Source organism: Myotis lucifugus, unplaced genomic scaffold (assembly GCF_000147115.1).
Source record: "Myotis lucifugus unplaced genomic scaffold, Myoluc2.0 scaffold_95, whole genome shotgun sequence".
Lineage (NCBI taxonomy): Eukaryota > Metazoa > Chordata > Mammalia > Chiroptera > Vespertilionidae > Myotis > Myotis lucifugus.
In genome coordinates, this window is record NW_005871143.1 from 3779205 (window position 1) to 3807159 (window position 27955).

General features: G+C 47.6%; 1 protein-coding gene across 1 annotated transcript in view; it reads left to right on the plus strand.

Annotated features, from left to right (window-relative positions):
- The first annotated feature begins 39 nt into the window (after window positions 1–39).
- Window positions 40–27955, plus strand: part of GFOD1 (glucose-fructose oxidoreductase domain containing 1) — a 107071-nt gene continuing 79155 nt past the window's right edge. Inside the window, 1 exon segment of the mRNA XM_006091771.3 lies at window positions 40–1048. Coding sequence (XP_006091833.1) covers window positions 796–1048 — 253 coding nt within the window. The 5' untranslated portion in view covers window positions 40–795.

Genomic DNA, 27955 nt, shown 5'->3' on the forward strand with positions numbered 1-27955 from the left:
TGGCGCGCGGCGCAGCGTGGGGGCGGTGCAGGAACACCCGGCCACTGACAGCCAAACTCCCCAACTCCGCCCTCGTCCCCGCGGGATCCCGGAGCCTAGCCGGCCAGGGCCCGGGCCGCCCGAGCCGCGCTGCGAGCGAACATGGCAGCAGAATGAGAAGGCTGGCGCCGGGTCGTAGCCTCTGCCGTTGCCACCGCCGCGCTGCAGTTTAAGATCCGCGCCCCACGCCCTGGGAGCCTCGTGCTTACCGGCCTCCTGGCGGCCGCTGAATTATTTCATTCTAGGCGGAGGGCGGGGGAGAAAAGGGACCCCGCAGCCCAGCCGTTCCAGGCGCTGGCAGTGTGTAGAGGCTTGTACGTGCGCTACTCGCCGGCTGCGGAAAAGACGCGGGAGAGAGTCAGTCCCGGGCTGCCGCGGCGTGTGTGCGGGGATGAGCCGGCCATGGAGCGGCCTCCGTGGGGCGCACGGAGCCGGCTGGCGCTGCGGCGGAGGTGTCGCCTGAGCCGAGGTTCCACGGTGCTTCGGAGCCTCGGGCGCCCTGGGTGGGTCTCTGCCGCCGCCTCCGGGAAGGACGGGAGCCCCGCGTGGCGGACACTGCAGCAGTCACTGCACTGAAGCGCCCCGAGACTGCTCTGCCCTGCAGCTGGGTGTGCTCTCGGCACCCGGGCGCCTTGCCCAGGGCACGGTGGCTGGCGCGCCGTGGAGAGCCGGGTGCGGGACTGGCTAGAGGGGTGTGTGCGCGCGTGTTGGACTGGACAGCCAAGCTAAAGCAGAACCAGGTGGACCTGAGCAGCCATGCTTCCCGGGGTGGGCGTGTTCGGCACCAGCCTCACCGCCCGAGTCATCATCCCTCTGCTGAAAGACGAGGGTTTCGCGGTGAAGGCGCTGTGGGGCCGCACACAGGAGGAAGCGGAGGAGCTGGCCAAAGAGATGAGCGTTCCCTTCTATACGAGTCGCATTGACGAGGTGCTGCTGCATCAGGACGTGGACTTAGTGTGCATCAACCTACCGCCGCCCCTCACCAGGCAGATCGCTGTCAAAACCCTGGGTGAGTGGCCCCTCCCCCACCTCCTCTCCTGCTTCCTCTCCTCGCCTTTCCGGCTGCTTTTCCTCCTCTCTCCCTCTCTTCCTCCCAGAAGCTTACAAGGCATCTATGCTGACCGAGGGCCTGAGACCCCACATTCCGTTCGCAGCGCCCTCCTTCCTCATCCCTGGCCCTCAACGCTTCTTTGCTTCCCTCCGCCCTTCTGGCTCCACCTGGACGCGCTTCCCCACGTGTGCGGCGCGGAGGCTGTAGGAGGCGCGTGCTCCGGGGATGGGGATGAGGCGCATCAGCTGTTGAGGACTGTGGATGGCTGCTCTGAGGGAGAGAAAACTAAGCCCCCAGCCGTGTGTGTAGTGCCGGAGTATGTGCGTGCGCGCCTGCGAGAGGCGAGTGCGCGCCCCAGAACGCTGAATAAAGGGCCCTCACACACCTTTCTGGTTTCCCTGGGGGCGGTAGACCTGACGATTAGCAGCTGTGGCTCCCTGCTAGGGGTAGTTTGCTACTTTCCGCTATGAGTTAACTTTAGTGTGAAATTAGACGTCTGACAATTACCTCGTCTTCGCTGAAAGCAAGGATAGCCGGAGTGGTTGAATGTCAGGGGCTGGGGGTATCTCCTGGGACGTCTTATGAACCTGGGAGGTTCATAGGTTAGTACAGACTGGTTGGATAAAACCAGAGAGTTTTAACTTTCGAGTGCTGCACCCCAGAATAGTCTGCGCAGATTAGGAGTCATAGACCTTCAGCTTTTAGGGAATGAGCGCAGTAGTTCCAGAGGCACAGAGGCTTTGTGTGGGAAAAGGCCCCAAGCAGCCGATTTCACGTGGAGGCAAGCAGTAATCCCTCCTGAATTCCCGTCAGGGCTGGTGTTGACAAGCAGGTTGGGCATGCGCTCACGGCCCCTCACCAGCCGGTCCCCCCACCTAACCCAGGCAGTCTGAACAATCTCAGAGTACGGTACCAGCATGTCTGCCATCCCCAGAGGAACAACTGTTTTGTTCATGAGCAGTTCTCACTCAGACCTAAGACAACCCCAGGGAGCTTGTCCTCACTCTCCCAGGAAAAGTGTCGGAATTTTATTAGCCAGGAAAGAGACAAAGCACAGGATGTCACATGAGAGAAAAATTACACAGGGAGATTTGGGAAGGCACTCAGAAACCAATGGTAATTTATGTAATCTTGGACAGAATATTTTCTTTTTAAAAACAGGTGTGGGTTTCAGGTAGGTGAAACATACATATATTTTAATTCTATCTTCAGAGACCTATGACCAGAATGTAGAACTCTCCCTAAAACACCATTCTTATCAGGCCATTCTGCTATTAACTCACATGGGACATCTGCTATAATAGGCTGCCCAAGGCTGTCAGTTTTCAGGTTACTTTTTATTAAGCTTCTGACCTTTGTTGCTTGGTTTCTTTGGCCTTGAATTGAATGTCACTGGATTTTGGCTAATATTTTGTTTCTGTTTCATATAACGTATGTGTTGGGTAGTTAACCTCTGTGCTTACAGTGGGTCTATGCATATCCAATAGATTATAGCCATCCTATAATATAAATCTGTTTGGGCAATTAGTATAAAACAGGTCCATATTGAGCCCCATGTCTCCTAGAGGGCATATGACTGGTCATATCAGAAAGATCATGTTTGACATCACTTTTCCCTCTAGGGCAGCGCAGTCCTGCAGGTCAGACCCAGGGAGCAGCCCTAGAGCTTGTCTTTAGGACTGTGGCAATTTGGGGAACAAGGATGTTTCTGTTTTCTGACCATCATGAGTCATGAGTGGGGGTACTTAGGTCATGAGTAGGGGTACTGGTTTCAAGAGAAGCACAAATTATATATTTCTAGATATTTATTTTCAAAAGTCCCTATGATTTTTTTTTCTTGACAAGACTAATGCGAGGAACATCTTCAAAACCAAGCATAAGAGGCACAGGAAATACTAGTAGACTTGGTTTAATACTCATGCTACGGAATAGGGCTTTGATCATGTCTTCATGGTAAGTCATAGGCTTTTAAAAAAAAAATTTCTGAGTTTGCAGGTAATTTGAAGTCATCTGTGATCATAGAATTGGGGAGGCATCGGATTTAGAGGGACTGGAGTTCAGTCTCTTTCTAGACTTCATCTTCACTGGAAAATCCCTGGAGGTCACTCTCCTTTGAGTTGTGCTTGTGAGTACCAGGCGGGGTAGTAGTCTGGGTTTGCTTTGATGTCACGGTGAGAGGTTTGTCACAGGCAACACAGGAAGTGAAAACCCCCGAACAGTTATACGATGGTCTGGCCGTTGGGGGTTTATAGATGCTAGAGTTTGTCTGGATTGAAACAAGCCAATCTTGATTAGTCCTGGTGAATTGTCTGTTTAGCAAAAGCCTGGGCAGCAATGGTGAGAGATGTGTTGTCTATATCCAGAATTGCCAAGGAGAGGGGTTGGTCTAGATATCCTAGATGAATAAAGCTTGGAATCAATTGAATAACAACATTATTTAATTTTTTAAAATTTCCTTGAAATCTCTATCTTAGTGAAGTAGGCATTTCTCTGTTGTAGAGACTTTTCTATAATGTATAATTTCTACCATGTCCAGGGCTGCCTCATGTTAAGTACCTACTATGGGCCAGGCAGTGTGGTAGGTCCTGTATATAAAACATTTCATTGCATGATTAAAATAATCCTCTCAGATAGATGTTAGCTCCATTTTACAAATGAAGCAACTAAAATACAGAGACGTAAGTCGAACTGCTCAATTATATGTACCTAGAGATTTGAACCCATCACTCTGCCTCCTCTGGAACTTATTTCTTCCTCTCCTATCCCCAAACTTGCTCCTTTGCCTCAGTTTCTTCTCTCTGTTAATGGTAGCCAAGTGAGATTTTTGGAGTTATCCTCTACTCCTGTTACCTCCCCTCGCCCCCACCATGGAATCAATTCCTAAATCTGGTTGATGCCAACTCCTTAATCCCTCTTGTCTCTGTTCCCTCTTCTGCATCATTGCTTCTTCCATAAAAGGAACTAGGCCCTTAACTAGTTGTGAATTAGGTTCCAGTTGGCTCCTCCCTACCCATGCCTCTGTCCACTTTCCACCCTGCTGCCAGAATTATCTTGAAGAACTGTGGACCCGGCCTGGCTGGGTAGCTCAGTTGGCTAGAGCATTGTCTCCATACACCAAGGTTGCCAGTTCGATCCCCAGTTAGGGCACAGACAAGAATCAACCAATGAATGTATGAATAAGTGGAACAACGAATTGATGTTTCTCTCTCTGTGTCCCTCTCCTTTCTCTCTAAAAATCAATAAATAAAAATGAAGGGAAAAAAAGGAACTGTGGACCTGATCATGTCACTGCTCCACCCTTTCATCACTTCTGGGAAAAGCCCCAACTTTTTGACATAACCGGCAAGAACTGCTGGTTTTTCTGGAACCCCATGAACTTTAGCTAACCAGACTACTGCTTGAATGGACCCTGTTGGATTTTATGTCCATGCCTTTGTCAGATCATGGTTCCGCCTTATGTTGGTGATAGATGCCTGTTCTTTCTTCAAGACTCAGTCCCAGTGTTACCTGCTCTAGAATTTTCCCCCTCAGTCCTGTCCCCTACATATCCTTCTGTGGTCTCAGCACCAGGGGCCCCCATCTTATTTTGCATCTATTTTAATGCATTGTTTAAATTTTAAATTTTATTTAGCTATTTAAAATAGGTTATATATTCACATGAAACAAACTTCAAATGCTATAAAAATACACAGTGAGAAAGAAAGAAGTATGTGTCCCTCAGTGCCTGTCCTCAACAGAGGCCATTTTTATGTTTCCTTTTGAAGGTTCAAGGAGTGTACTGGCAAATATATGCATGAGAATTTTAAAATCTTTTTTACACAATTGGTAACATCCTATTATATATACAGATTACATATACATACACATATACAAAAACAAGAGGCCCAGTACATGAATTTGTGCACAGGTAGGGTCCCTCGGCCTGGCCGGCGATCAGGGCCCATCGGGCCGTCTCGCCCAGTCCCGATCAGGGCCATTAGGGCCGGCTGGCCAGGGGGAGGGACAGCAGGAGGTTGGCTGTGGGAGTGCACTGACCACCAGGGGGCAGCTCCTGTGTTGAGCATCTGCCCCCTAGTGGTCAGTGCGCATCATAGCTACCAGTTATAATGGTTGCTTAGACTTTTATATAGATAGATATGTACATCAAAAAACTCAGAATGTGAAAGTATCCTTGTTTCCATTTTTGGCTGCATAATATTTTATTGTATGGCTAAATCAACGTTTATTTAACCATTTCCCTATTACTCAACATTGTTTCTAATCTTCTACTTATACAAACATCGTAACGAACGCACACCAATCCGCTTGTAGGAAAGACACGTGAACTGCTGGTCAAAAAGCATGTGCTCATTGCATTTAACAAAGACAGTGCCAAATGAGGGGCACCTGAGATGACACAGCTATCTCAGACTTCCTTGTGTGCCCCTCTCCTCAAGCCCCTTGACTGCCTGGTGCCTCACCTTTGTATCCAGAGCTGCCTGGTGTGCAGGGTCCAGCGCAACTCCCCAGCCAGCCTTTGGGGTCAGTCAAAACATGTCTTGGTTTGTCCTCCTGCAGTGGGCTACTCCACCTAGACCAGGGGTGGGCAAACTTTTTGACTCGAGGGCCACAATGGGTTCTTAAACTGGACCGGAAGGCCGGAACAAAAGCATGGATGGAGTGTTTGTGTGAACTAATATAAATTCAAAGTAAACATCATTACATAAAAGGGTACGGTCTTTTTTTTTTTTTTTAGTTTTATTCATTTCAAATGGGCCGGATCCGGCCCGCGGGCCATAGTTTGCCCATGGCTGACCTAGACTATGCAGTGAGCCGCCCAGCTGCCTCCTCATGTTCACTCTTGTTTCTTAATCAGGTTGTTCTCTTTAGAACACCAAATGGAGGACACTGCATCATTCCCTGTTCTGAACCTTTCAGTGGCTCCTGTAGCACTTGGAGCAACATTCAAGTTCTTTGTCAGACTTACTTGGTCTGAAATGGCCCTACCTAGTATTCTTTCCCACCTCTTTGGCAATGATATGCTCTCCCAGGCTCCCTACCCTCCAGGTACTTTGTCCTCCTTTTGTTCCTCAAACACGCCAACTCCTTTCCCAGCCCTGGGCCTTTACAAACCGGCTCATCCCCATGTCTGGAAGGTTCTCCCTCACTCCTTTGAAGCTTCTCCTTCACATATTCTCACTTTCAAGTTTCAGCTTAAATGTTCTATTGGGAGAGAGGCTCTTCTGGATCCTCCTCTTCCAAATCTTTCCGCCCCACCTGTCACTTATACCTCTGTCATCCTCTTTACCTTCCTGGTGACACTATCACAGTTTGTGAAGATCTCTTTCATTTGTTTGCTTCTTCTCTTACTTGCCATTTGTCTCCCCAACTAAAATGTAAGTACGGTGACGTAGAGCCTTTGTCTGCTTTGCTCACCAGGGAGACCTTATCTCCCCAGACAGTGCCGGGCACTGAGTCAGTCACCTCGTAGACACTCCATAAATATTTGCTGAGTGACAGGTGAATGCCTTTTCATTGAGTGAATGCTTGGGGAAGGTAAAAGGTTTTAAACAGGATGTGTCAGTCAGTACGTAACATTTTTGTTCTGCACGCAATAGCCCAGTGCCTCTCAAACATTAACATGCAGTCACAGCACCTGGAGATCTTATCAAAAGGTTGAGCAGATTCCAGGTGGGACCTGAGATTCAGAATTTCTCTCCAGCTCGCAGGCGATGTGGAGGCTGCAGCAGCCAGACGGAGTTGTGCTGGCTCTCCGCCTCTGGAAAAAGAAGTTCTCTACTGTGAGTAATGAACCTGGCAGGGGAACCGTGCTAAAATGCCTCTTGTCTTTGTGTGTAATGTGATCACATCTGTTTTCATGGTCTCTGCCCTGATATTTGGAGACAGTAATGCAGAGGCTCTCGGGGAAGCCTCTCCGTGGGATGGAAGGCTCCTTTGGGAGGGAGAATAAGGCTTAGGGTTTCGCGGAGCTTTGATATGGCCGCACATTGATCTTGCCCCAACTTGTTTGGCACCATCAGCTGAGGATCTGGAGCAGTACACCCTTTCCTGTCCTACTTCACAGTGTCAGCAATTGCTCAAGGTTGAGGAGGGCCGCTGGAACAGGGGTGAGAGAGCAGGAGGAAACTGGGTTGAGTCAAAGCCCCTCTGGTCATGGTTGCCACACTAGCAGAGATACGGCTGCAGTTAGATAATGAAACGGCACATTTGGACTTGAGAGTAACCCTTCTGAAATCCCAGCAAACCCTGCATTTCTGGTTCTTCCTTGAAGTCTCTTCTTGAGCTCTTTCTATCTGAAGACTGTGTGGGCAAGGCGATTTCTGCCCCTGAGCACTGAGGGAAATGATTTTGGTCTGATGATTTGTTGCAGAGTTGAGGAAGCCCCAAGGCATTATGTAAATGAAAGAAAGACTCTACTTACTGTTAGGGAAAGGGAAGCTTCACCAACCTCATCACATCTAATTGAAATTAGGTGCAGTTGAATGATAATTTTGTTGATGATGCCTGGCTTTGAAAATGTACAGTTGTGCAGAAGTTTAAACTGGAGTGAGACGAAGCCAAATGAAGAAGTTGGACATTTTGATACCTGAAACTGGACGAACCAAGAAAAAAAAAAAGTGGAAGTAAATAGCATGTTTTAACCATTTATATGCCATAAGTGTCTATCGATGCAAGTGGTGGACCTTTTTAAATTAAATTCAAAATATCGTGGTAGTTAACTGGTTAAGGGTTACATACAGGCAATTAGTTATATATTTTGATTCAGGACAATTGTGGCCTGGCAAAGAGCATCATTGTATAAGGTGTTGTGAATCATAAGACTAACTAATGAAAGGAAAGGTTGGCAGGTGACAACTGTGTGACACTGGGAGAGGTAAACATCCTTCCTGAGCCTGTTTTCTCATCAATATGATGGAGTTAAAGACCCTATCTTATAGGGTTGGTGTGACAATTAAAATGGGTGAGGGTATGTAGAGACCAGCCGTGCCCCTTTAGTTATCTGCATAAGTTCAATAAACATTAGTTTTACTTCTCCCCAATGTGATCAATGCTTTAGCCTATTTCAAGTAGTGCTTTTGAACATATTCTTTTTTAATTTTCAGAAGAGATGATTCCCTCCTGATAGATTCAGAAAATACAGTTGAAAGTTTTCTTATTTTTAAAAAAATATATTTTATTGATTTTTTACAGAGAGGAAGGGAGAGGGATAGAGAGTTAGAAACATCGATGAGAGAGAAACATCAATCAGCTGCCTCCTGCACACTCCTTACTGGGGATGTGGCTGCAACCAAGGTACATGCCCTTAACCAGAATCGAACCTGGGACCCTTGAGTCCGCAGGCTGATGCTCTATCTACTGAGCCAAACCGGTTAGGGCAAGTTTTCTTATTTTTAAAAGGGAATGCGCATAAGCTAAGTGTCAAAGGTTGTCTTAGCTCAGAATCCAGTACTTGCTTCACAGATATGTGGTCTAGCAGATGCTGATGGGTTACCAGCAACTCACCATGCTCCTATGAAGATTTATTACTGTGAGAAGATGTGGGGCCATCTCCTGGAACTCAGGGGCAGAGATGTAACTGGGCCTCATTAGGTACGTGAAACCATGCACTCTGGGAATGTGACCGTTCTGTGTTCTACTCGTCTTCATGTGTCGGCTTTATCATTATCCCTCTTTCGACCAGCCTCCTCTGCTTCAAGGGCCCACGTGGTGGATAGAACGCTGCCCACACATAGCTCCCAAAGACAAACACCCATTCAACCACCTGAAAAGTGCCACCCTGCCCTTTTCCCCCAATCCCAGTTGTCCCTGTGTGTGCCTGATGCCTGTTTCTGGCTGAGTCTTTTTGGAGGTTATCTCATAATGTGGGGAGTTTATCACAAAATGCCAAGGAAACCACTAATGTAGGATAGAGGGATTAAGAATGGTCATTCCCAGCTGGGCCACACTCCACAAAGGTGCTGATTATAGGAACACAGACTTAGGTGAAGATTTTGCAAATGTAGACATTTCTTGATTACGTAGGTTCTTTATCCACTTTATGAAATACACATTTGGTATTTTGCTGCTTTTATAATGTTCATAGTAAAACAGTGGAATGATGCAATCATTTGTCATAGCTTTTATTAGTAAATTTAGGATGTATATATTTTTAAAGTATGTGATGGGAAAGTAGAGAAACAGGGAGTTTTGTGGTTACCTATTGGTTTTACAAGCCTTTACCGAGCACCTACTGCATGGCTTGTGCCAGCAGGGGACCGAGATGAGGCATAGCCCTTTGTGCTCAAGTCTCAGCACAAGGCCTGGAAGGAGCCAGGAATTAGGAAAAAGGCTCCCTGGAGAAAGAAGGATTTCAGCCTTCAGATTGCCTTTGCACTGGAAGCTACGGCATCAGTTCTTTCCTAGGTCTCCAGCCTGCTGTTCTTCCCTGCAAATTTTGGACTTGTCAGTTTCCATAATTTCATGAGCCAATTCCTTAAAAATCAACTTCTCTGTCTATCTCTCTGGTTTTGTGTTTGTGCCGGATGGTGGTGGAGACTCATGTCCCTTTGTTACATAGTTGAGTCCCTAATGGTCCAAGGGTCAATGCTGGATGAAAGGCTCTCCTTGGACAGGGACACTCAGTGCATGACATGTGGACATGCTGTACAACAGCAGGAGGTGGCAGCTCATGGAGATTGTGAGGCTGCAGCCGAGTACTCTGCTGTCCTGGGAGGTGGTTTCAGGGAAACGTCACGGTGGTGGAGTAAATAGTTCTTGACTTGGCATCATATAGTCAGTCGACATGATGAGTGAGTGAGGGCACTGGGTAGGCTTCTAAAAGCTCCCAGACAAGACACACTGTGTATCTTTATTGCTCTATTCCAAAGGAAAAGTTCCTTGTTGAATTTGGTGTCACCCTGTAGAAAATAAAATGAGGCACTTTTTTCATCAGTGGAAAAGTTGACCAGTTTTACGAGGCTGCCTGGGGTTGGATTCTGGCTTCAATCCTGCCACGTTCTATGTCTGTGGGTTCTCTACTTTTCTGAGCCTCGTTTCTTTATTTTTAAAACAGAGATAATAAAAGTACCTAGCTCAGAAGGTTGCTGACTTAAACAGGGATTTGTTTAGAGTGAGTGCTCAATAAACATGAGAATCCTGCTTAATCAGAATTTATTATGGTGAGTGGCTACTATCCATCCATTCATTCTTCCCTTGAGCAAATATTTATTGAGCACCAGCTATACACCAGGCACTCTCTAGATCTGGGCTTTACAATATAGTAGCCATTAAACTTACATAAATTAAAACAGTAAAATAAAGAACCCAGTTTCTCAGAAGCCCTAGTCACATTGCGAGTGCTCAAAGGCCCCGTGTGGCGGGCTGGTGGCTGCCATGTTGGACAGAGCAGCACAGGGCATTCCCATCATTGCGGGACGTTCTATCTCATGGACTAATCTCGAGGCTAGAGACTCAGCAGGGAGCGTAGTGGTTACTTATGCTCAATCTGAACATGGATTTTTGAGAATTTCAGACTTTCGGATATGTTTTGTTTTCTCTCAGTTATAGGATGATAGGGTATCTACACGCTAGAATATTGGTGTGTCCTAAGTGTTTAGTACAGGTTTAACAAGGGATGGGCATTACTTTATTATTAATAAGAAGGAGATGTGTGTGGGAAGTTTCCTAAGATCCTCATTACATGTTGGGAATAAATGACACTCCTGCCCACCGTGGGGCCATCACAGGCACTTTAGGCAGCAGATGGCACGGATGAGGCTGAGTGACCAGAGCAGCTTTTGCTCCTAAGAGATTTTTCCTCAGCCCTCTCAGCAAAGCTGAAAGGCTTTCCTTCCTTTTGCCAAAAGCACAGAAGCAAAGGAGTGCAGTGGTGGGAGGGGACTAGAGGCAGGCCTTTGAGTCCCTTGAGAACCTGAGCGGACACTCACAACCCGGTTCCTGAGGGAAGACCGACTTCACAGGACGGTTGCTTTCTACCCCGTTGCCAACACTGTGTGACTCTGGGGAAGGAGGGCTCCTACTGACTTCCTTGTCTCTCCGCTCTCCCTTCTCTTTATCCAAGGGGAAAGGCTCAACGAATAGGCAATTACTATTTTCCCAATTATTGTTGCTTTTTCCCCCCTTCAAGTCCCATTCACTTTGTGAGAGCAATATCCATTTGTGTGAACACTCATGACTGGAGTTCCAGCTAGTGGGAGCTTGGAGGGAGAAGTGAATGTATGCGTGTGTGAGGGTGTGACACAGCTGAGTGTGTCTCCACAGAAGGTCTCTTGACTGAAGTCAAGGTCAAAGTAAGGGTCTTGTACTACTGGTTATTTCAATTTGCCATTGGTCTCTGGGCCTTAGCGCCATCTTCTTAGAAACCTCAGTGCCATGAGAGCCAAGTGGAGGAAAAAACGAATGTCAGACTGGAGCGCGAAAGAGGAAAGATGAGGGAGAGGTCCACGTAAAGCCCAGCTTGTGCACCCATGGAAGCCACAGGAGCAGAAATAAGGGAAGCCAGAGGCCAGGGACACGGGTACCAATTGTTGGACTGCATGCCTGCTGTATAGAACTTCTCGATGGATCTAGAACATACATGTCATCTGATTGCTGTGACCACCTTTTGAGAGACCCACCTGCTCTTACAAAAACAGTCCCCTTTGGTCCTTTGTCCTGGACCAGTGACATTATGGACTGTTCTGTTCTCAGTTGTGGCTGCATGTAACATGTGTACAATAAATCGTCTCTTCTGTCTTAGCTGAAGAAAAAATTTGTCATTGGCAGCTCCTCTCATCTCCTACGTGATTATGAATAATGAAAAGTGGGCGGTGGAAAGTGAGATTCTTTCCCTGGCCCTGCCCCTTCCCCTTTTCCAGGAGAGCTAGGGCACCAGAGGGGAACACAGAGCAGGTATGGACACGGAGGGGAAAACGCCTCACAGTTCTGTTTGCCTGAACGTCAGCTCCTTCCAGCACCACCCACGTGGGACATTTGTTTATGTCACACAATAATGCTCTCCGGGAGTCCTGGGGGACAGGTTTAGGGCCCGTGGGGATGTAGCCTGTCTGACTTGATATGCACAGCCTTTCACATCTAGGGCACAGAGGCGGCCTGGCTTTCCCCGGGAGGCCCAGGGATACCACAATGCTGCATTTGTCTGTGGGACTGAGACTGAGACGTAGCTACTTATGCTTACCCAAGTGCTGTGGGCTGTGGTCCACAGCTGCGTGCACCGGGAGTTCACAGGGGATATGCAGTGAGCAGCTGGCATTTGCTTTTCTCCTTTGCAGCCCCCACGGCCAGGATGATACTGATAGCTGTGCTCATCCCTTCCAGGGCTGGGGAGGCCAGTGGGATTGCATGGGCCCATCCTCCAAAGGGGTTCCCTGCTTGGGTATTTGTCAGTTGTCAACTAGTTCATTTATATTCATCACCCATGTACTGAGTGCTTACAGTGTGTATGGCAATATTCTAGATCAGCAGTTGCCAACCAGGGGTCCGTGAGGTCCGAAAGGTTGGCGACCGCTGTTTAGATCATGGGAGGTGAGAAGAGGTCAAAGATGTATAATCTGATATCTTCTCTGGAAGACCTTGTAATCTATCCAGAACCCACCCATCCCTTTGGAAATGAGAAGAACTAACATTTTACAACTACTTACTGCATACCAGGTGCAGAGTCAGGCATGGTCAGTGTCATCTCATTCCCACCTCCCAACCAGCCTTCAAGGTGGGCATTTAGCATGTCCATCTTACAACTCAGAAGTTTAGCTGGAGAGAAGTTAAATATCATTGATTCAAAGACATTTTTTCACACTTTATAATCTAAAATCTATTTATCTTACAGTCAAAGTCATGTCATAATTTAATTGGCAGAGACTTTTCTTTCTTGATAGTCAGTAAAATAATTGTAGGTCTTTGCAGTGGTATATTTGTTTCTGAAAAATTGTGTATTTTGTCAGGTTCACCCAGCTGAAAAGAAGTGGAATCAGAATTCAACATAGGTTTGTCTGACTGTAAAGCTGTGTGTTTGTCCCCACAACATGCTGCAGAGTCCGTGGTCCTGGTTTGCAAAGGCCGTATGCTTTTCACAGACGACCTATGAAAAGGGGGAAACGACTGAACTGGAGCCACGCCATCTAATTCCATAACCCAGGAGGCAGTGGCATGAGGAACTGCACGTGTCAAACAGGATGTTGAAAGATTGGGAAAAATGTTACTTAATTATCTTCCCTTCTCTACTGATTAGAACTCCTTGTTTTAAAATCCTCACCCAAGGATTTTATGATTTTGTTGATTTTTTCGAGAGAGAGGAAGGGGTTGGGGGAGAGAGAGAGAAACATCGGTCAGTTGCCTCCAGTATGCACCCCAACTGGGAATTGAACCTGCAATCTAGGTATGTGCTCTTACTAGGAATCGAACCCACAACCCTTTGGTGTATGGGACGACACTCCAACCAACTGAACCACGTGGCCAGGGCTAACTCATTTTTTAAAGGCCAACAATCAATGGCAAACTGTGGGGAGGTTAAGATAGAAAGGAGAGTACTGCTGCATTCCTTCTTTTGTTCCGGTGTGCTCTCAGTGTTTGTACCTGCAGGGATCTGCTAGGGATGTGACAGAGGCCTCTTTATTGTCCCAGAGCACCATGATAGGAGACACAGACCAGCTCCCTCCCCCGCAGGACTGAATTCTGGGAGGTCCTCAAGTGCAGGCCTTTGTGTGTGTATCATTGTCACAATATGCTGTTGTCAACACTCCCAGATATGAGGCAGGGTCTGTTGAATTCCACAGCTGACCTGTCAGGATGAGAGACCGCTGCCAGGGTTTGCGTACCCTATGCTTCATCTACACAGCCCCCCCACCCCACCCCCCACCCCCCTTCGGCAGGCTTTGAGAAGTCATTTTCCTGAGCTGAAAAGCAGCTGATGTGAACCACAGAGTAGAAAGTGAATGATCGGGCATCTCATGGAAGCGGGTGAGAATCGTGGAGAGAGAATACTCCTGGCAATCAGAACAGCAAGACAGGCCTGGAGGGACCTTTCTCTAATGCCCGAGGGAAACCGAGTCTCAGGAGTTGAGTGGCTTGTTGGTGTTCACACAGCTGATCCGTGAGAGCCAAGTCAGGACCGGACTCTGGACTTTAGAGAGTGTTCCTTTTCCCTTCTCAGATATTTAGTCACTCGGGGCGTGCGTTTCTCTAACATTTCCCAGAGAGGCTGACTTCTGGGAAGCTCTCCTATGGAAATTACCTCAAACAATAACTGTGAAAATACCTGTGTACACAAGAGTGTTCAGTGAAATCTTCTTTATATTTCTGAAGCACTAGAAACAAACACGAATGGTCCACAGTAGGGAAATGGTTAGGAAAATATGGTAAATACAGTTGATTAAATATTAAATAGCCATTGGAATGATATATAGGAAGACTAGCCAATAGAGGGATTTTTTTTAATGATATAATTATAGGTAAAGAAAAAGAAAAAAGAAATATTTGTATATCATGGTAGCCTTGTTTAAAACACACGTGCCCAGAAAATTAAAATCTGATAGGTAATAAGCCCAAATACTAATGATGGTTATTATGGGATTGTGGGATTTGATTTTTTTCTTCTCCACATTTTCAATTTTTTGAAACTATGATCTGAATGGAAAAAATGTATTTTTCAAAAGAAAGAGACGATAACGTGGGACAAATTGTTTGGCTGGGGTGACTCTCCAGTTCTTGCATTCTGTGATGCTTTGAATCTGGGACAGCTGTCCCAGGCACCTGCAGATGTTACGGTGGAGCAGAAGTTAGTCTAGCAGTGGCCGAGGGGCACGGGGGTCCTCCAGGAAGTGGAAGTGGGTGTTTAAAGGTCCAGGACTTGGCTATTGTTCCAGGGGATGATTGGATGTGACTCTGAATTTGGGGACAAGCCGTAGGCTCTTGGTTGTAGGGTAATTTGTTTGTAATTCTAACCTTGTATAGCCAGACCCACATGCCGCTGGAAAGGGCTGGTGGGGTCCCAGCCTGGCCCTTCCCTGGGTGGGAAGAAAAGCTCTTGTTGGCTCCAGCCTTCCAAAGAAACGGGAATGGTGCATTGCAACATGTCCAGCGTTCACGTCCCCTTTTCTTTGCAGGGACTTTTCTTTTTAGCCAAACCTGTGCTGGTGTGGATGGTGAGTGGCTTCAGAACCCTTGTTCTGAGAAAATGCATCACGTCTGCCGGAACTGCTGTCTGGGATGGCGATGTGGGGCAGCCATAGGGTGTTGGTCTGGGAGCCTGGACAGGCTGTTCTTGTCCTGACACCACCAGTAATTAGCTGTGTGGCCTTGGGCAAGTGACCTCACCTCTCTAGACTTTCATTTCCTTACCCATAAAATGCAGGCGCCGGAGTGGGTTTATGAGTCTCTGCCAGTTCCCACCTTATCCATCTAGTCCAATAACTTACTTTACTTTTTTAAAATTTTTTTAACTTAAGCAACAGACATTTATTTTCTCACAGTTCTGCAGACTGGAAGTCTAAGATCAAGATGCTGGCAATTTTGGAATTTTCTGAGGTCTCTCTCCTTGATTTGCGGATGGCCATCTTTTCCCCATGTCCTCACATGGTCCTTTCTCTCTGTGTGTACACCAAGCATGTCAAACTCACAGCTGGTGGGCCGCATGCCTCGGCCCGCCGGCCGCGAGTTTGACATGCTTGGTGTACACCCTTGGTCTCTTTCCAGTAACTCACTTTAAAGACTTGGCATTGGCTGGGAAAAATGATTTGGTTTGGTAAATATTTTTAAGTGCTGTATTATTACCATTGCTGCCAACTGGTTGATCAGCCTTTTTTTGTGTATATGTGTGTGTGTGTGTGTGTGTATCTGTTATACAAACACACACAGGTCTCCTTTATAGCAGGAAGCCGTCTTTCCTTTATCTTCAAGGGAGGCGATGCTTGCATTCTGGGGACAAAGTGGCATGGATGGTGTGGCTTAGTGTGATAGCTGCTTAGTCGGCAGTTTGTGTGTACATCTGTGTGTATGTGTGTGTGAATGTGTGCGTGTATGTGTGTATGTGGGTGTGCACTGTGCCATGATGGTGTGGATTTTTCCCCTTTAATGTCACTGCTGAGAACACATCTGTATGGGTAGTTGCTACTACCCGCTGTCAAGCTAGGAGTTTAGTGGTGATTGGTACAACTTCTGGGCACAGTGGGTGTTGGGGTTAGCTTTTCGGCAGATGCCCCATTAAGATGGTGCTCCACTGCACTAAGGAAAGATGTAGTTTTGCCCAAGAAGAACTACTGCACTGTCAGCAGCAGATCAAAGGGAGGTTCATTCCAAGCCACTACAGACCAGAAGTTGTAGTGAGGACAGTCTACAGGAGACCAGAGGGAGGGAGACCACAGAGAATCACCCTGTCACACTTGAGTCATTGGCTGGGTGCAGCCACTTGTCATGCCAGTGCCCGTCCAAGTCGGGCCCCCTCTTCGTGTCATCACCATAAAAGGTAGAGTGTGACATGAATGCATTGTGGGTGGGAAGCTTGTTGTTACTGATCATCCCCCTGGCAGAGGAGTGAGTAGACCCCACAGGTTGGCATAAAGACAAACCTAGGGAGGGTCTTGAAAGGAAAGTAACTGTTTACTTCTCCCATCTTTTCTCCCTGTTACCTCCTAACTCAGGTGGAAAACCCATGCCATCTGGGAACACTAAGAAGGCACAATAATATCATCCTGTAGCTTCCTGTGGCTCAGAGTTACATGAGCAAAGACTCAGGGGCCAGCAGAAAATGAAGAACCCGATCGAGGCAGGATCTGTGTCCGTGGGGGATGTTTTGGGTTGCCCTAGAAGGGGGAGGTGGGGTGGAGGGTGGCTCACGTCTTTCCCAGCACTAATTTACACTCGGTTTCCGGGTTTGAGGCTCATCATCAATAGGGAGGTTCCTGAGATCCAGTCTAAACTCAGAGGATCTTTGTGTTCATAGAGCCCTGTGGGTTCCTTGCTGAGGAGACATTGGGTGAGCTGACAGTGTCCTGCATCAGATGGGTGTTGGATGACCCGGTTTCGTTTTACATCTGCTAATAGTGCATATGGATCTCTTTCTCTCTCCTTGACATTTTTAGAGAGAAAGGAGCCTTGATGGGGTCCTCTTCTTGATGCTAACTTACATTGTGGCCTGACACAGTTTCCTAACATTGCCGGACCCAATTCCTCTTAAAAACACGAGGGGCTCATTTACAGTGGTTCAGCTCAGCTGCACATCGGGCACCCAGGAAGATTTCGAACATCCCGCCATGCAGGCTGCACTTCAGAGCAATTACGAAAGACTCTCTGAGGGTAGGAATTAGGCACTGGTATTTTTAAAGGTTTCTCAAGGTTAAGGGTTTTGTTTAAAAGAGTGCTTCTCGCTTTAGCTGGTTTGGTTCAGTGGATAGAGCGTTGGCCTTCGGACCAAGGGTCCCGGGTTTGATTTGGTCAAGGGCATGTACCTGTGCATGCAGGAGGCAACCAATCGGTGTGTTTCTCTCACATCGATATTTCTTTCTGTCTTTTCCTCTTTCTTCCACTCTCTCTAAAATCAATGGGAAAATATCCTTGGGTGAGCATTTAAAAAATAAAAAGGTAATTTATTTAAAAAATAAAACAAAAGAGTGCTTTTCAAACTTTAACATAATCTGACCATCTTGTTAAAATGCAGACTCGGAGTCCTTAGGTCTGGGTGGGGCCGGAGATTCTGCATTTCTAACAAGTTTCCAGGGTTGCTGATGCAGCTGGCTTACAGACCAAGCTTTGAGTAACAAGATTTAGGATCCAAATAGGAGCGGTGGTACAAGGCACAATAATTCTGTTTGCAAAAATGTGGCACGAGCACTGTACTACGAAATGAGCACAGAACTAGCAGCAATGCTGCACAGAGGAGGTGGAGTTGGAGAGCCCCTGGAACAATGAGGGGGCTTTCTTTGGGTAGAATCTGATTGTGTTCTCCAGAGAAACACAACAGGATATGTGTGTGTGTAAAAATATTAATTATAAGAAGTTGGCTTATGCACTGTGGACACTGGCAAGTCTGAGATCTGCAGGGCAATACAGCAGGCTGGAGACCAGGGAAAGGTCAATGTTGCAGTTCAAGTCTGAAGACAGTCTGCTGGCAGAATTCCCTCTTCTTTAGGGGAAATCACTCTTTTTCTATTAAGATCTTCAACTGATTAGATGAGCCTCTCCCCAGTTATGGAGAATAACCTGCTTTACTCGAGTCTGCTATTTAAATTTAATCTCAGCTAAAAACTGCTTTCACTGAAACATCGAGAATATCATTTGACCAAATATCTGGGTTCCAGGGCCTAACATAAAATTAACCATCACAATGAGGGGAGTGGTTTTCCAGTTTCTTTTGGCCTTTGGGGACTATAGCTGGAGAGGATGGAGCTGTGGACTAAGGGAGCAAGAATGACTTCTAGGCTCTTCTTAACCTTTGTGGGAGGGTGGGGGGGTGGTCAGAGGGGGATGATGCTCTGACAGGTCTTTGTTCTGCTGTCAATATAGAAGGGCCAGACTTCACAGGCCACAGAATTGGTGGGAGCTTCACTGTGGGTCTGTCTGCCCCTGCCCCTGCCCCTGTGGGCACTGGAGCCCAGATTAGTGTCTGGATCCTTCCAGTTGCCTGGCTGTATGCCCAGGCGAAATGATTACAGGGCAGAGCACATGGGGAAAATCAGGTCTGGAGGAAAACCCATGTGCGGGGCTGTGCAGCAGGCACTCTGCCTCACTCTCTTGTGATTTGAGTCACCCCGAAAAGGGGAAGATGAGTGGGGGCAAAAGTACCCAAATGTCTGCAGACAAGGAGCACGCTGTAGAGCAGGGAGGTCTAACTTCTTTTGACCTTGAGCCACAGGAGGAAACACATCGTGGCCCAGTAGATACATAACTATAAATGTATAGCTATAGATAACGTGTGTGTGTGTGTGTGTGTGTGTGTGTGTGTGTGTGTAAGTAAAGTGGCATAAAATTGAAACAGTTTTATGACCTGAAACTTACTTTTATTTCATTGGCATGTGATACACTATGATAGTTTCTCTTCTGTTTCATTAAGAAGGAGGAAAGCTGGTCCTGTCCCGCTGAACTGATTTCACAATGCTTAATGGACGATACCTGTGGTAAAAACGAGACCCAAATCCTGGTGGAGAGGAAAGAGCTTGGAGGGCTGTGATCTGGAGCAGCGTGCCCAGCAGAGCTCCCGTGGTGGTGGGCACCGTCTGTTCAGCACCGTTGTCCAACGTGGGAGCTGCTGGCCCCAGGTGGCTGTTGAGCAGGATGTGGCTAGTGCGAATGAAGAACTGAATTTTACATTTCATTCCATTTCAATGTATTTCAATTTAAGTAGCCACACGTGTGGCTCATGCGAAGCTGAATTTTAAATTGTGTTCGGTTTTCATTAATTTAAATATAAGTAGCTGCATGTGGCTAGTGACTCCTATGGTGGATCTGGGATACTGCCCTTCTTCTGCCTCTAACTAACTGTACGGCAGCGAGCCCCACCCCACACACTCCCTGTCCCGTCCTGTTCCTAACCGTCAGGCCTCCCGTGCAGCCCTGTAACTGAAGGCTGGACTCAGCTCCACCTTTCCGGGTCCTGGTGGGTAGGAAAACCAGGCTTAATGCTTACCTGGGGCATGTAGTTAATTAAATGCCCCAGGCGGTGTTCAGATAATGTGCTTTGCATTTGTAAATGATCCTTCAGAAACCTTTCCCTTCTTCCGTTTCAGTGGCTTAATTGCTCACCTGTGTGACTTGACAGTTTGAAAACAGAGATGCTTTCTGCCTAATGAAATCTTAGCAGCCCATCTTCACCGACTTGCTGAGCTCCTTGGATGGCATTTGCAGTCTGAACATGAGGTGCTTCGCTTTCCTCAGTTGCTTTCTTCTAGACACCTCCCTCTAGGCCAGTGGTCGGCAAACTCATCAGTCAACAGAGCCAAATATCAACAGTACGACGATTGAAATTTCTTTTGAGAGCCAAATTTTTTAAACTTAAACTATATAGGTAGATACATTGTTATTAACTTAATTAGGGTACTCCTAAGGCTTAGGAAGAGCCACACTCAAGGGGCCAAAGAGCCACATGTGGCTCGCGAGCCGCAGTTTGCCGACCACGGCTCTAGGCAGATGTAATGGCCAAAAGGAAGCTGACAGTGGGAAACTGGGCGCATAGGTTACCATCAGGGTGCGTTGGTTCGTTTTTTGTTGTTTGCAAAGCTAAGGCGTACATTTGAGGTTTGGAGGACAGACTTCTACGAGTTGGTATTGACCTCAAGGCCCTTCTGAAAAAATGAAGGGGCCCAGGAAAGGAGGGGTGTGATTTTTTTTCTCTCTGGGTCTCAGAGAGTTCTGGTAGTCAGAGTCAACCTTGAGGGGCTTTGGCAGAACACATAACTCAGCTTATTTTACTTGTCAGAAAATGATTTCTTCTCCCAGGCCCTCATGGCTGAGAGGACTGAAGGTGAGATGGGTGGGAAGCTCACAGCCTGCTCATTTGTGCTGAGCCGGCAAGTAATCTGAGGTGTTCTGCCAATTCATTTTGGCTCTGATGGGAGGGGTAAACAGAGGGACAGAAATTATGTCTGGGAAGAGCCCTAATTCATGACATTCAGAAATGGGAACAAGATCACCAGCTCCCATTGGAATAAATGGCTCCAGGCTGCTAGAAGAATTTATCTCGTTCACTTCTGTTTTTTTTCTGTGACTAGATAATGAGAGGAGTTTTAAAAATGGTGCAACGATAGCACGCAAGATGAGCCATGTCAGCTCCTCCTACACAGAAAGGCAACCTCTTTTGTTAAAAGTGTAATATGTGTCATGTACCAGGAATATCACTTAATTCTTACCACCACACTCTGAGGAAAGTGATTAGCTTCATTTACAGATGGAGAAACAGAGAGGTTAAGTAACTCACCTACTGGTACACAGCTAGCAACTGCCAGCATCAGAACCTGCACCTGCCCCTCAGGCCATTAAACTGCTGTGCTGCTTCTCAACGTCAGGCCTGACAAGTGGGAGCGGCCTGCAGTGCCCCAGGGGTTTGGTGACTCACTGCACAGTCCTTGGTACTCGCAGATGGAATGAGAGGCACTCATTGGCATCCTCAGTGCCCATCACTCTGAGAGGTGGGACACAGGCCCTGTGCTTGCTGGCATCCTTGGTGGAGGTGGGGTGGGATGGAATGATGGAGGAGGAGCATCCTTCTCGCTGAAGTCAGAGGGAGGAATTCATGGTGAGGGAGAGGGTGTACCTCATACATACCAGATAAAGGGAAAATCAACAGCACACCATCGCAGATTCGGCTGACAGGAAACAGCTGCTGAAGGAGGAACGGGCAATGTGAGGGCAGAGTGGTACCGCCCTGCTCTGGAGGGTGGAAGGTGTGAGCTGGCCATGGATGGACAAACAAGGGGGGAGGCTGCGCTGACTCATTAGCCATTGAGGCTGTGCTGGAGGAATCACAGCTATGGTAGGGGACTCGGGAGATCCAGGGTGTTCCCAATGGCGGCATGACAAATGTGGGGGCTGAACGGGGAGGGCAGAGGCCCTTGGTGAGGCTCCGGCTCAGTGACACCAGGGGCCTGAGGGCTGCCCATGATGGTCACAAGAGCAGCTCTGATGGAGGGCCCACCGTGAACAAGACACTCGGCCAGGGCTATAACAGGGACTCCATACATGTCGACATGGACTTCCTGCTTCCAAAGGGACACGTTAGGAGATCAAAAGTAGACATTATACAAAAACAACAGAACAGACTGTCAGAGTCACAATGTGAATGTGCTGTTGGCCTCTTATACCACTCCGCTGCCTCCCGACCTCAGGCATGACCAGCTCAAGGTGACCCGTGCCCCAGGTGCATGTGTGACTCACCGTGTGCACCCATAGACATGGGCATTGCTGATGCCCATCACCGAGAAAGGTGGGAAATGAAAACTAAGGCAGGATCTGGTGCTGGCCAGAGGATTGATCCAATTCCCTTTTCTCCTTTAGAAACTCCCATCCAACACCACTAATTGGTGGCTCCCGGGAGGCCCCTGGGATTCCTGAGGGCAGCTCAGATGCGATTCAGCAGTTGCTTATCTTGAGTCTGTTAGAAGCAGAGTGAATTGGGGTCCCTGACCTCCAGGGGATACAGTCCCTCGGGAGATGCTGTGACAGAGTGACAGGGCTGTGCTGGCCTCGGGTAACTGCCACGGGGTCTCAGAGGAGGGGACAGGTGTGGCGGCACAAAGGGGGACTTTGCAGAAGCGGTGATGTATGAGCGGAGCTTTAGTGGGAGAGCTTTCCTGGTGAGGAAGCAGTGTGAGCCGATGGGCAGCAGCAAGAGGGGGCACGGTGGGTTCAAGGAGGGTGCCCTGAGTTCAGACTGTGGTCAGGAACAAAGCGGGAGATGCAGCATAGCAAAGGGCTTTCACACTACCCAAGGAGCAGCCGTTCTCTGGGAGTGAGGAGTGACCACCAGCCCTGTGTTAGAAGACCCCTAGGGTGACAGTGCAGAAGGGCCTGGAGGGAGAAGGGCCTGGAGGGAGAAGGGCCTGGAGGGAGAAGGGAATATATCCTCCCTTTTTTTTAAAAAAAATAAATCTTTATTGTTCAGATTATTACAGTTGTTCCTCTTTTCGCCCCCGTAGCTCCTCTCCACCCCATTCCCACCCCACCCCTTGCCCTTACCCCACACACTGTCCTCGTCCATAGGTGTACAATTTTTGTCCAGTCTCTTCCCACACCCCTATATCCCCTTCCCCCCGAGAATTGTCAGTCCACTCCCTTTCTATGCCCCTGATTCTATTCTGTTCACCAGTTTGTTTGTCAGATTTTTTATTCACTTGATTTTTAGATTCACTTGTTGATAGATGTGTATTTGTTGTTTTGTTGTTCATAATTTTTATCTTTACCTTTTTCTTCTTCTTCCTCTTCTTAAAGGATATCCTTCAGCATTTCATATAATACTGATTTGGTGGTGATGAACTCCTTTAGCTTTTTCTTATCTGTGAAGCTCTTTATCTGACCTTCAATTCTGAATGATAGCTTTGCTGGGTAAAGTAATCTTGGTTGTAGGTTCTTGCTATTCATCACTTTGAGTATTTCTTGCCACTCCCTTCTGGCCTGCATAGTTTCTGTTGAGAAATCAGCTGACAGTTGTATGGGTACTCCCTTGTAGGTAACTAACTCTTTTTCTCTTGCTGCTTTTAAGATTTTCTGTCTTTTGCCCTTGGCATTTTAATTATGATGTGTCTTGGTGTGGTCCTCTTTGGATTCCTTTTGTTTGGGGTTCTCTGTGCTTCCTGGACTTGTAAGTCTATTTCTTTCACCAGGTAGAGGAAGTTTTCTGTCATTATTTCTTCAAATAGGTTTTCAATATCTTGCTCTCTTTTTTCCTCTGGCACCCCTATAATTCAATGTTGGTATGCTTGAAGTTGTCCCAGAGGCTCCTTGCACTATCTACATATTTTTGTATTCTTTTTTCCTTTTGCTTTTCTGGTTGGATGTTTTTTGCTTCTTTGTATTTCAAATCTTTGACTTGATTCTTGGGATCCTCTAGTCTGCTGTTGGATCTCTATATATTATTCTTTATTTCAGTCAGTGTATGCTTAATTTCTAATTGGTCCTTTTTCATATCCTTGAGGGTCTCACTATATTTCTCGGAGGTTTCTAGAAGATTCTTGAAAAACCTTATAACCGTGGTTTTGAACTCTATATCCAGTAGTTGCTTTCCTCCTTATCTTTCATTTGTGACCTGTTTCTTTGTCTCCACATTTTGGCTACTTCCCTGTGTTAATAGAGTGGCCTTGTGTGCTAGGTGTCCTGTAGGGCCCAGTGGCTCAGCCTCCCCAATCACCTGAGGTGGACATTCTTGGTGCACCCCTTTGTGGGCTGTGTGCACAATCTTGTTGTAGTTAAGCCTTGATTGCTGTTGGTATCACTGGGTGGAATTGACCTCCAGGCCGTTTGGCTGTGAGGACCAGTTGTGTCTACAATGGGAGAGCTTCTGTGCTGGAGACACCCTTATGGGGCAGGACTTGCTTCAGTGGGGCTTTGGCGCTCATTGAGTCTACCCAGGTTTTTAGGCGGAGAAAGACCAGGCCATTCATATGCAAAAGCCTCTGCGCATGGCTTGGATGGGATTGTAAATTGGGTGGGGCGGGGTCTCAGGGAATCACCAGGGCGGAGCAAACCGCAATGGCTGCCAGTCTGCTCTGCCTCGGAGAGGCCCGGAGTCTGTGTCCCCATGGCCCTGTGCAGGAACAATGACCGCTGCAAGCATCTCTGCGAGAAAGCCGCCCTCACGTTCTGGCCCGATGCCAGACAGTCCAGTTTCTCTCCATATGAGTCTGGGTCCCAAATTCTCACCTGGAACTGAAGTTCAGAGCAGTCGGGAGCTTGTTTCTCCCTCCTGATTGAAAAAGACAACAGCGTACCCAGCTGCCAGCCTCTTTTGTGTGAGCCTCTGTACCTCTGCTCTTCCGCACCTCTACACCTCCTACCGGACTCAATGCACTTTTTTCTTTCCTTCTGGTTGTAGAATTTCCACTCAGCCAGCCTTCCCGTGGTTCTGGGTGGTATTCGTTTTGTCTTTTAGTTGTAGTTTTAATGTGGTTGTACTCGGCAGCAAGTTCAGGTGTTTACCTATGCCGCCATCTTGGTTGTCTCTATATTCTCCCTCTTGATGAGAGGAATATCAAGGGATTTGTGGATGTGTTTCCAACCTTACCCACAAGCATATAATTAAACATACCGAGGCCTTTTTAGAGAAATAAAGTAGAGAACTGAACCCTCATCTACCGCAGGAGGAAGTGACGAGAGAAGCTCTCAGCTGGAGATGGCGGCATATTCTTTAGAGATACGAGGGTCACTGCCAGAGTCGATTGTTATCCCAACTTGACTTGTTCCCTCAAAGGAGCATGTTGCCCGATTCCATGTCAGAGTTCAGAGGGGACAGAATCTGTGGGCATTGCTGGCAATGTTGGCACCAGGATGGCAGCCAACAGGGACTAACAGACCAGTCAGTGCCTCAGAGAGTTAGCACAGGACGAAGTGGAAGAGTGTTTCAGAATTGAGTCTGTGAATGGTGAGGACATGTCCAGGTGTGTTAACTTGGTACCAGATGTGAGCTCCAGCGTGGGGGGAAGGGCACTGATAAGGAGAGCTATAGAAACCTGGACAACAATGGTCCCTATGGCAGCGACGAGGGCAGAGCTAAGGCTAGCACTCAGCATTGCTCTAGTGCCCAGAAGTGTTAAAATATAACAACAATAATATGGACTATAATAACAACGGCCTCCTCTCCATCGGTGTCTCAGTTTCCTGGGCTGCTGTAACAAAGTACCACAAAACGGGTGGCCTAAATAACAGAAATCTGTTGTCCAACAGTCCTAGAGGCTGAAGTCCAAGACCAAGTTGTGAAGAGAGTCTGGTCTCTCTCCTGCTTCTGGTGGTTGCTGGCCATCTCGAGGTTCTTGGCTTGTAGATGCATCACTCAGATCTCTGTCTTCATCTCCGTGTGACCTTCTCCCTGTGCACGTGTCTGTCTCCAAATTTGCCCTTTTTATAAGGATACTGGTCAAATTGGATTAGGGTTCAAACCTAACGATCTCATCTTAACTTGATCATCAGCAGAGACCCTATTTAAGTTTATATTCTGAGGTACATCTTTTTGGGGGGACACAATTCAGTCCATGACAATTGGTAAAGATGGGACAGAATCTCTGGGTCTTTCCTACACGTCCCTTTCTTCTTCCTGTCCATCTTGCCTTTGAGGAGCAAAGCACTGGTCTCACCCATTGGTTACTGTCATGGCTGCCTCTCGGGCTTTTCTTCTCACCACTCCACATCACTTCTTACAAGAAATCACACCAGAAATGCCCCCTCACCTCCCTCTCAATTCACTTCTTTTGCCGAGGGGCAGTGGGATCTTTTTCTGGCTGCCTTAGTAATAACAACTGGGGCCGTACCACCCCCACACAGCAGTCCCGTGTCATCTCTTTTTGTCCTCACAACACTGCTGTAATGCAGGAACCAGCACCTTCTATAGAGGTGGGAAATGGAGCTCAGGGTTCAGGTCACTTCTTGAAGGTCATACAGCTATCAGGAGGGTCTGGGACTGAAGTCAGGGTCAGTCTGATCTCTCCGTCATACCAGGCCACCTTACAAATTCAGTGGGGAGCATTATTGGTTACATCTCTATTTCAAAGGAGTTTGGAAATGGCTTATAAGATGACATATAATACAAAGAAGGTTTAAAAATATATGGATGAGGAAAACAGTGCCAAAAGACTAGGAAAGATCAATTAGATTTGGGTTTTAGTTGTCTCGAGTTTAGACATCCTCATGGATGAGCTGAGACCTCTAGGCTTATAGGATGGGCTGGGCTGATGGGAAGGAGTGAAGTCATCTGACCTCCGTCTGAGCTCCAGGAATCATATCTGGAACCTCTGCTGTTGCCTGAATAGAAGGTGCTTCTTGGTTAAACTGAAGGCTGTCGCTGGAGTCGCCCAAGGGAAAGATTTCAGAGCTCTGAAAGCTGAGCCAGTGCAAGCTCCATGTTTATTTACTTTTTGCCAGAACAGGCTGACAGCCACTTCCAAAGAACAAAAGCTAGAGGCCAGTTTAGAGCTACATTGAGGATGTCTTTCTTACTCTGAACCAGCTGCAGGAATTATAGATGGGTGCTAACGCTTAGAGGAAATACCCGATCTCCATCAATAATCAGTAATGCTCTAGCACAGAAGTATCAAGTGTGGCATTATCCAGGCCCAGGCTCTGGTCCCAGCTCCATCATTGCCTGGGCATGTGACTTTTTCTATGCATCGACTTCTCTAAGAGCTTCTGAGGCCCCTGGGTTGGGGGTAGACAAGGGGCCTGTTAGAAATGGAGACTCCTGGGCACTACCCTGCAGTATTGGTGCTACTGGTAGACAGGGGAGCCAAGTTCCTTGGCTGGCTCTCTGCAGGTAGCAGGCTTATTAATCATCATTCCCAAACATTTATTGAGTACCTGCTATCTGTTCAGCACAATTTTACATACTGTAGAGCAGGGGTCCTCAAACTACGGCTCGTGGGCCACATGCGGCCCGCCGAAAACATTTATCCGGCCCGCCGGGTGTTTTTGCCGCCACTGCCTGTCCTGCTTAGCAGCCGACTCGTCCCAGGCCCGCAGTGCGCATGTGTGGAATGTCCGAGGGACAGTGAACTGGCCCCCTGTTTAAAAAGTTTGAGGACCTCTGCTGTAGAGCATTTAGAGGCTATTCCTTATTGTAGACTCTGGAAAATTACAGCAAGTCCAGGTCACCTCTCGAATTCCTGGCAGGTGCCCATTTGCTTCTGGCAGTTCTGACTCAGGATCCACGGGAGGGAGCGTCGGAGAAGGTTACGCTCCCCTTGCAGTCGTGCATGGTCTGGGCCTGGTGGATATGGCTTTGATCTGCACAGCTGTGCTGTGTGGCCCTTTTGCCTCCTGTGTATGGTGGAAAGGCCCATCTTTGCTTTTCCTGTGTGGGCCACTAAAGTCACCTATTCGTCATAGGAACAAGGAGGAGTGGGAATGTTCCCCCGTGTGTTAGCAGAATGGGTGCCCTTGCAAAGGGTTCCCAAACTCCTCTGTTCAGGTAACCCAGAATAGCTCAACCCCTCCTGCAGGACAATAAAGTCTCATTTTAAATATTCATGTGAACTTTTCATTCTATTCAGCAAAGTCCTGTGATTGTCTGAATATGAACGCGTTTATTCCTACGAGGCTCTCATCTGCCTGGCGTGTGTGGGGAGGGGTGCAGTGCCCAGTCTAGGAAGTGCAGCTCTGTCAGGGCCTAAACTCCTGTTCGGGATTGATCATCTGCAGCAAGAGAGCCATTAAGATCTGTCCATATATTTATTTAGATTCTTG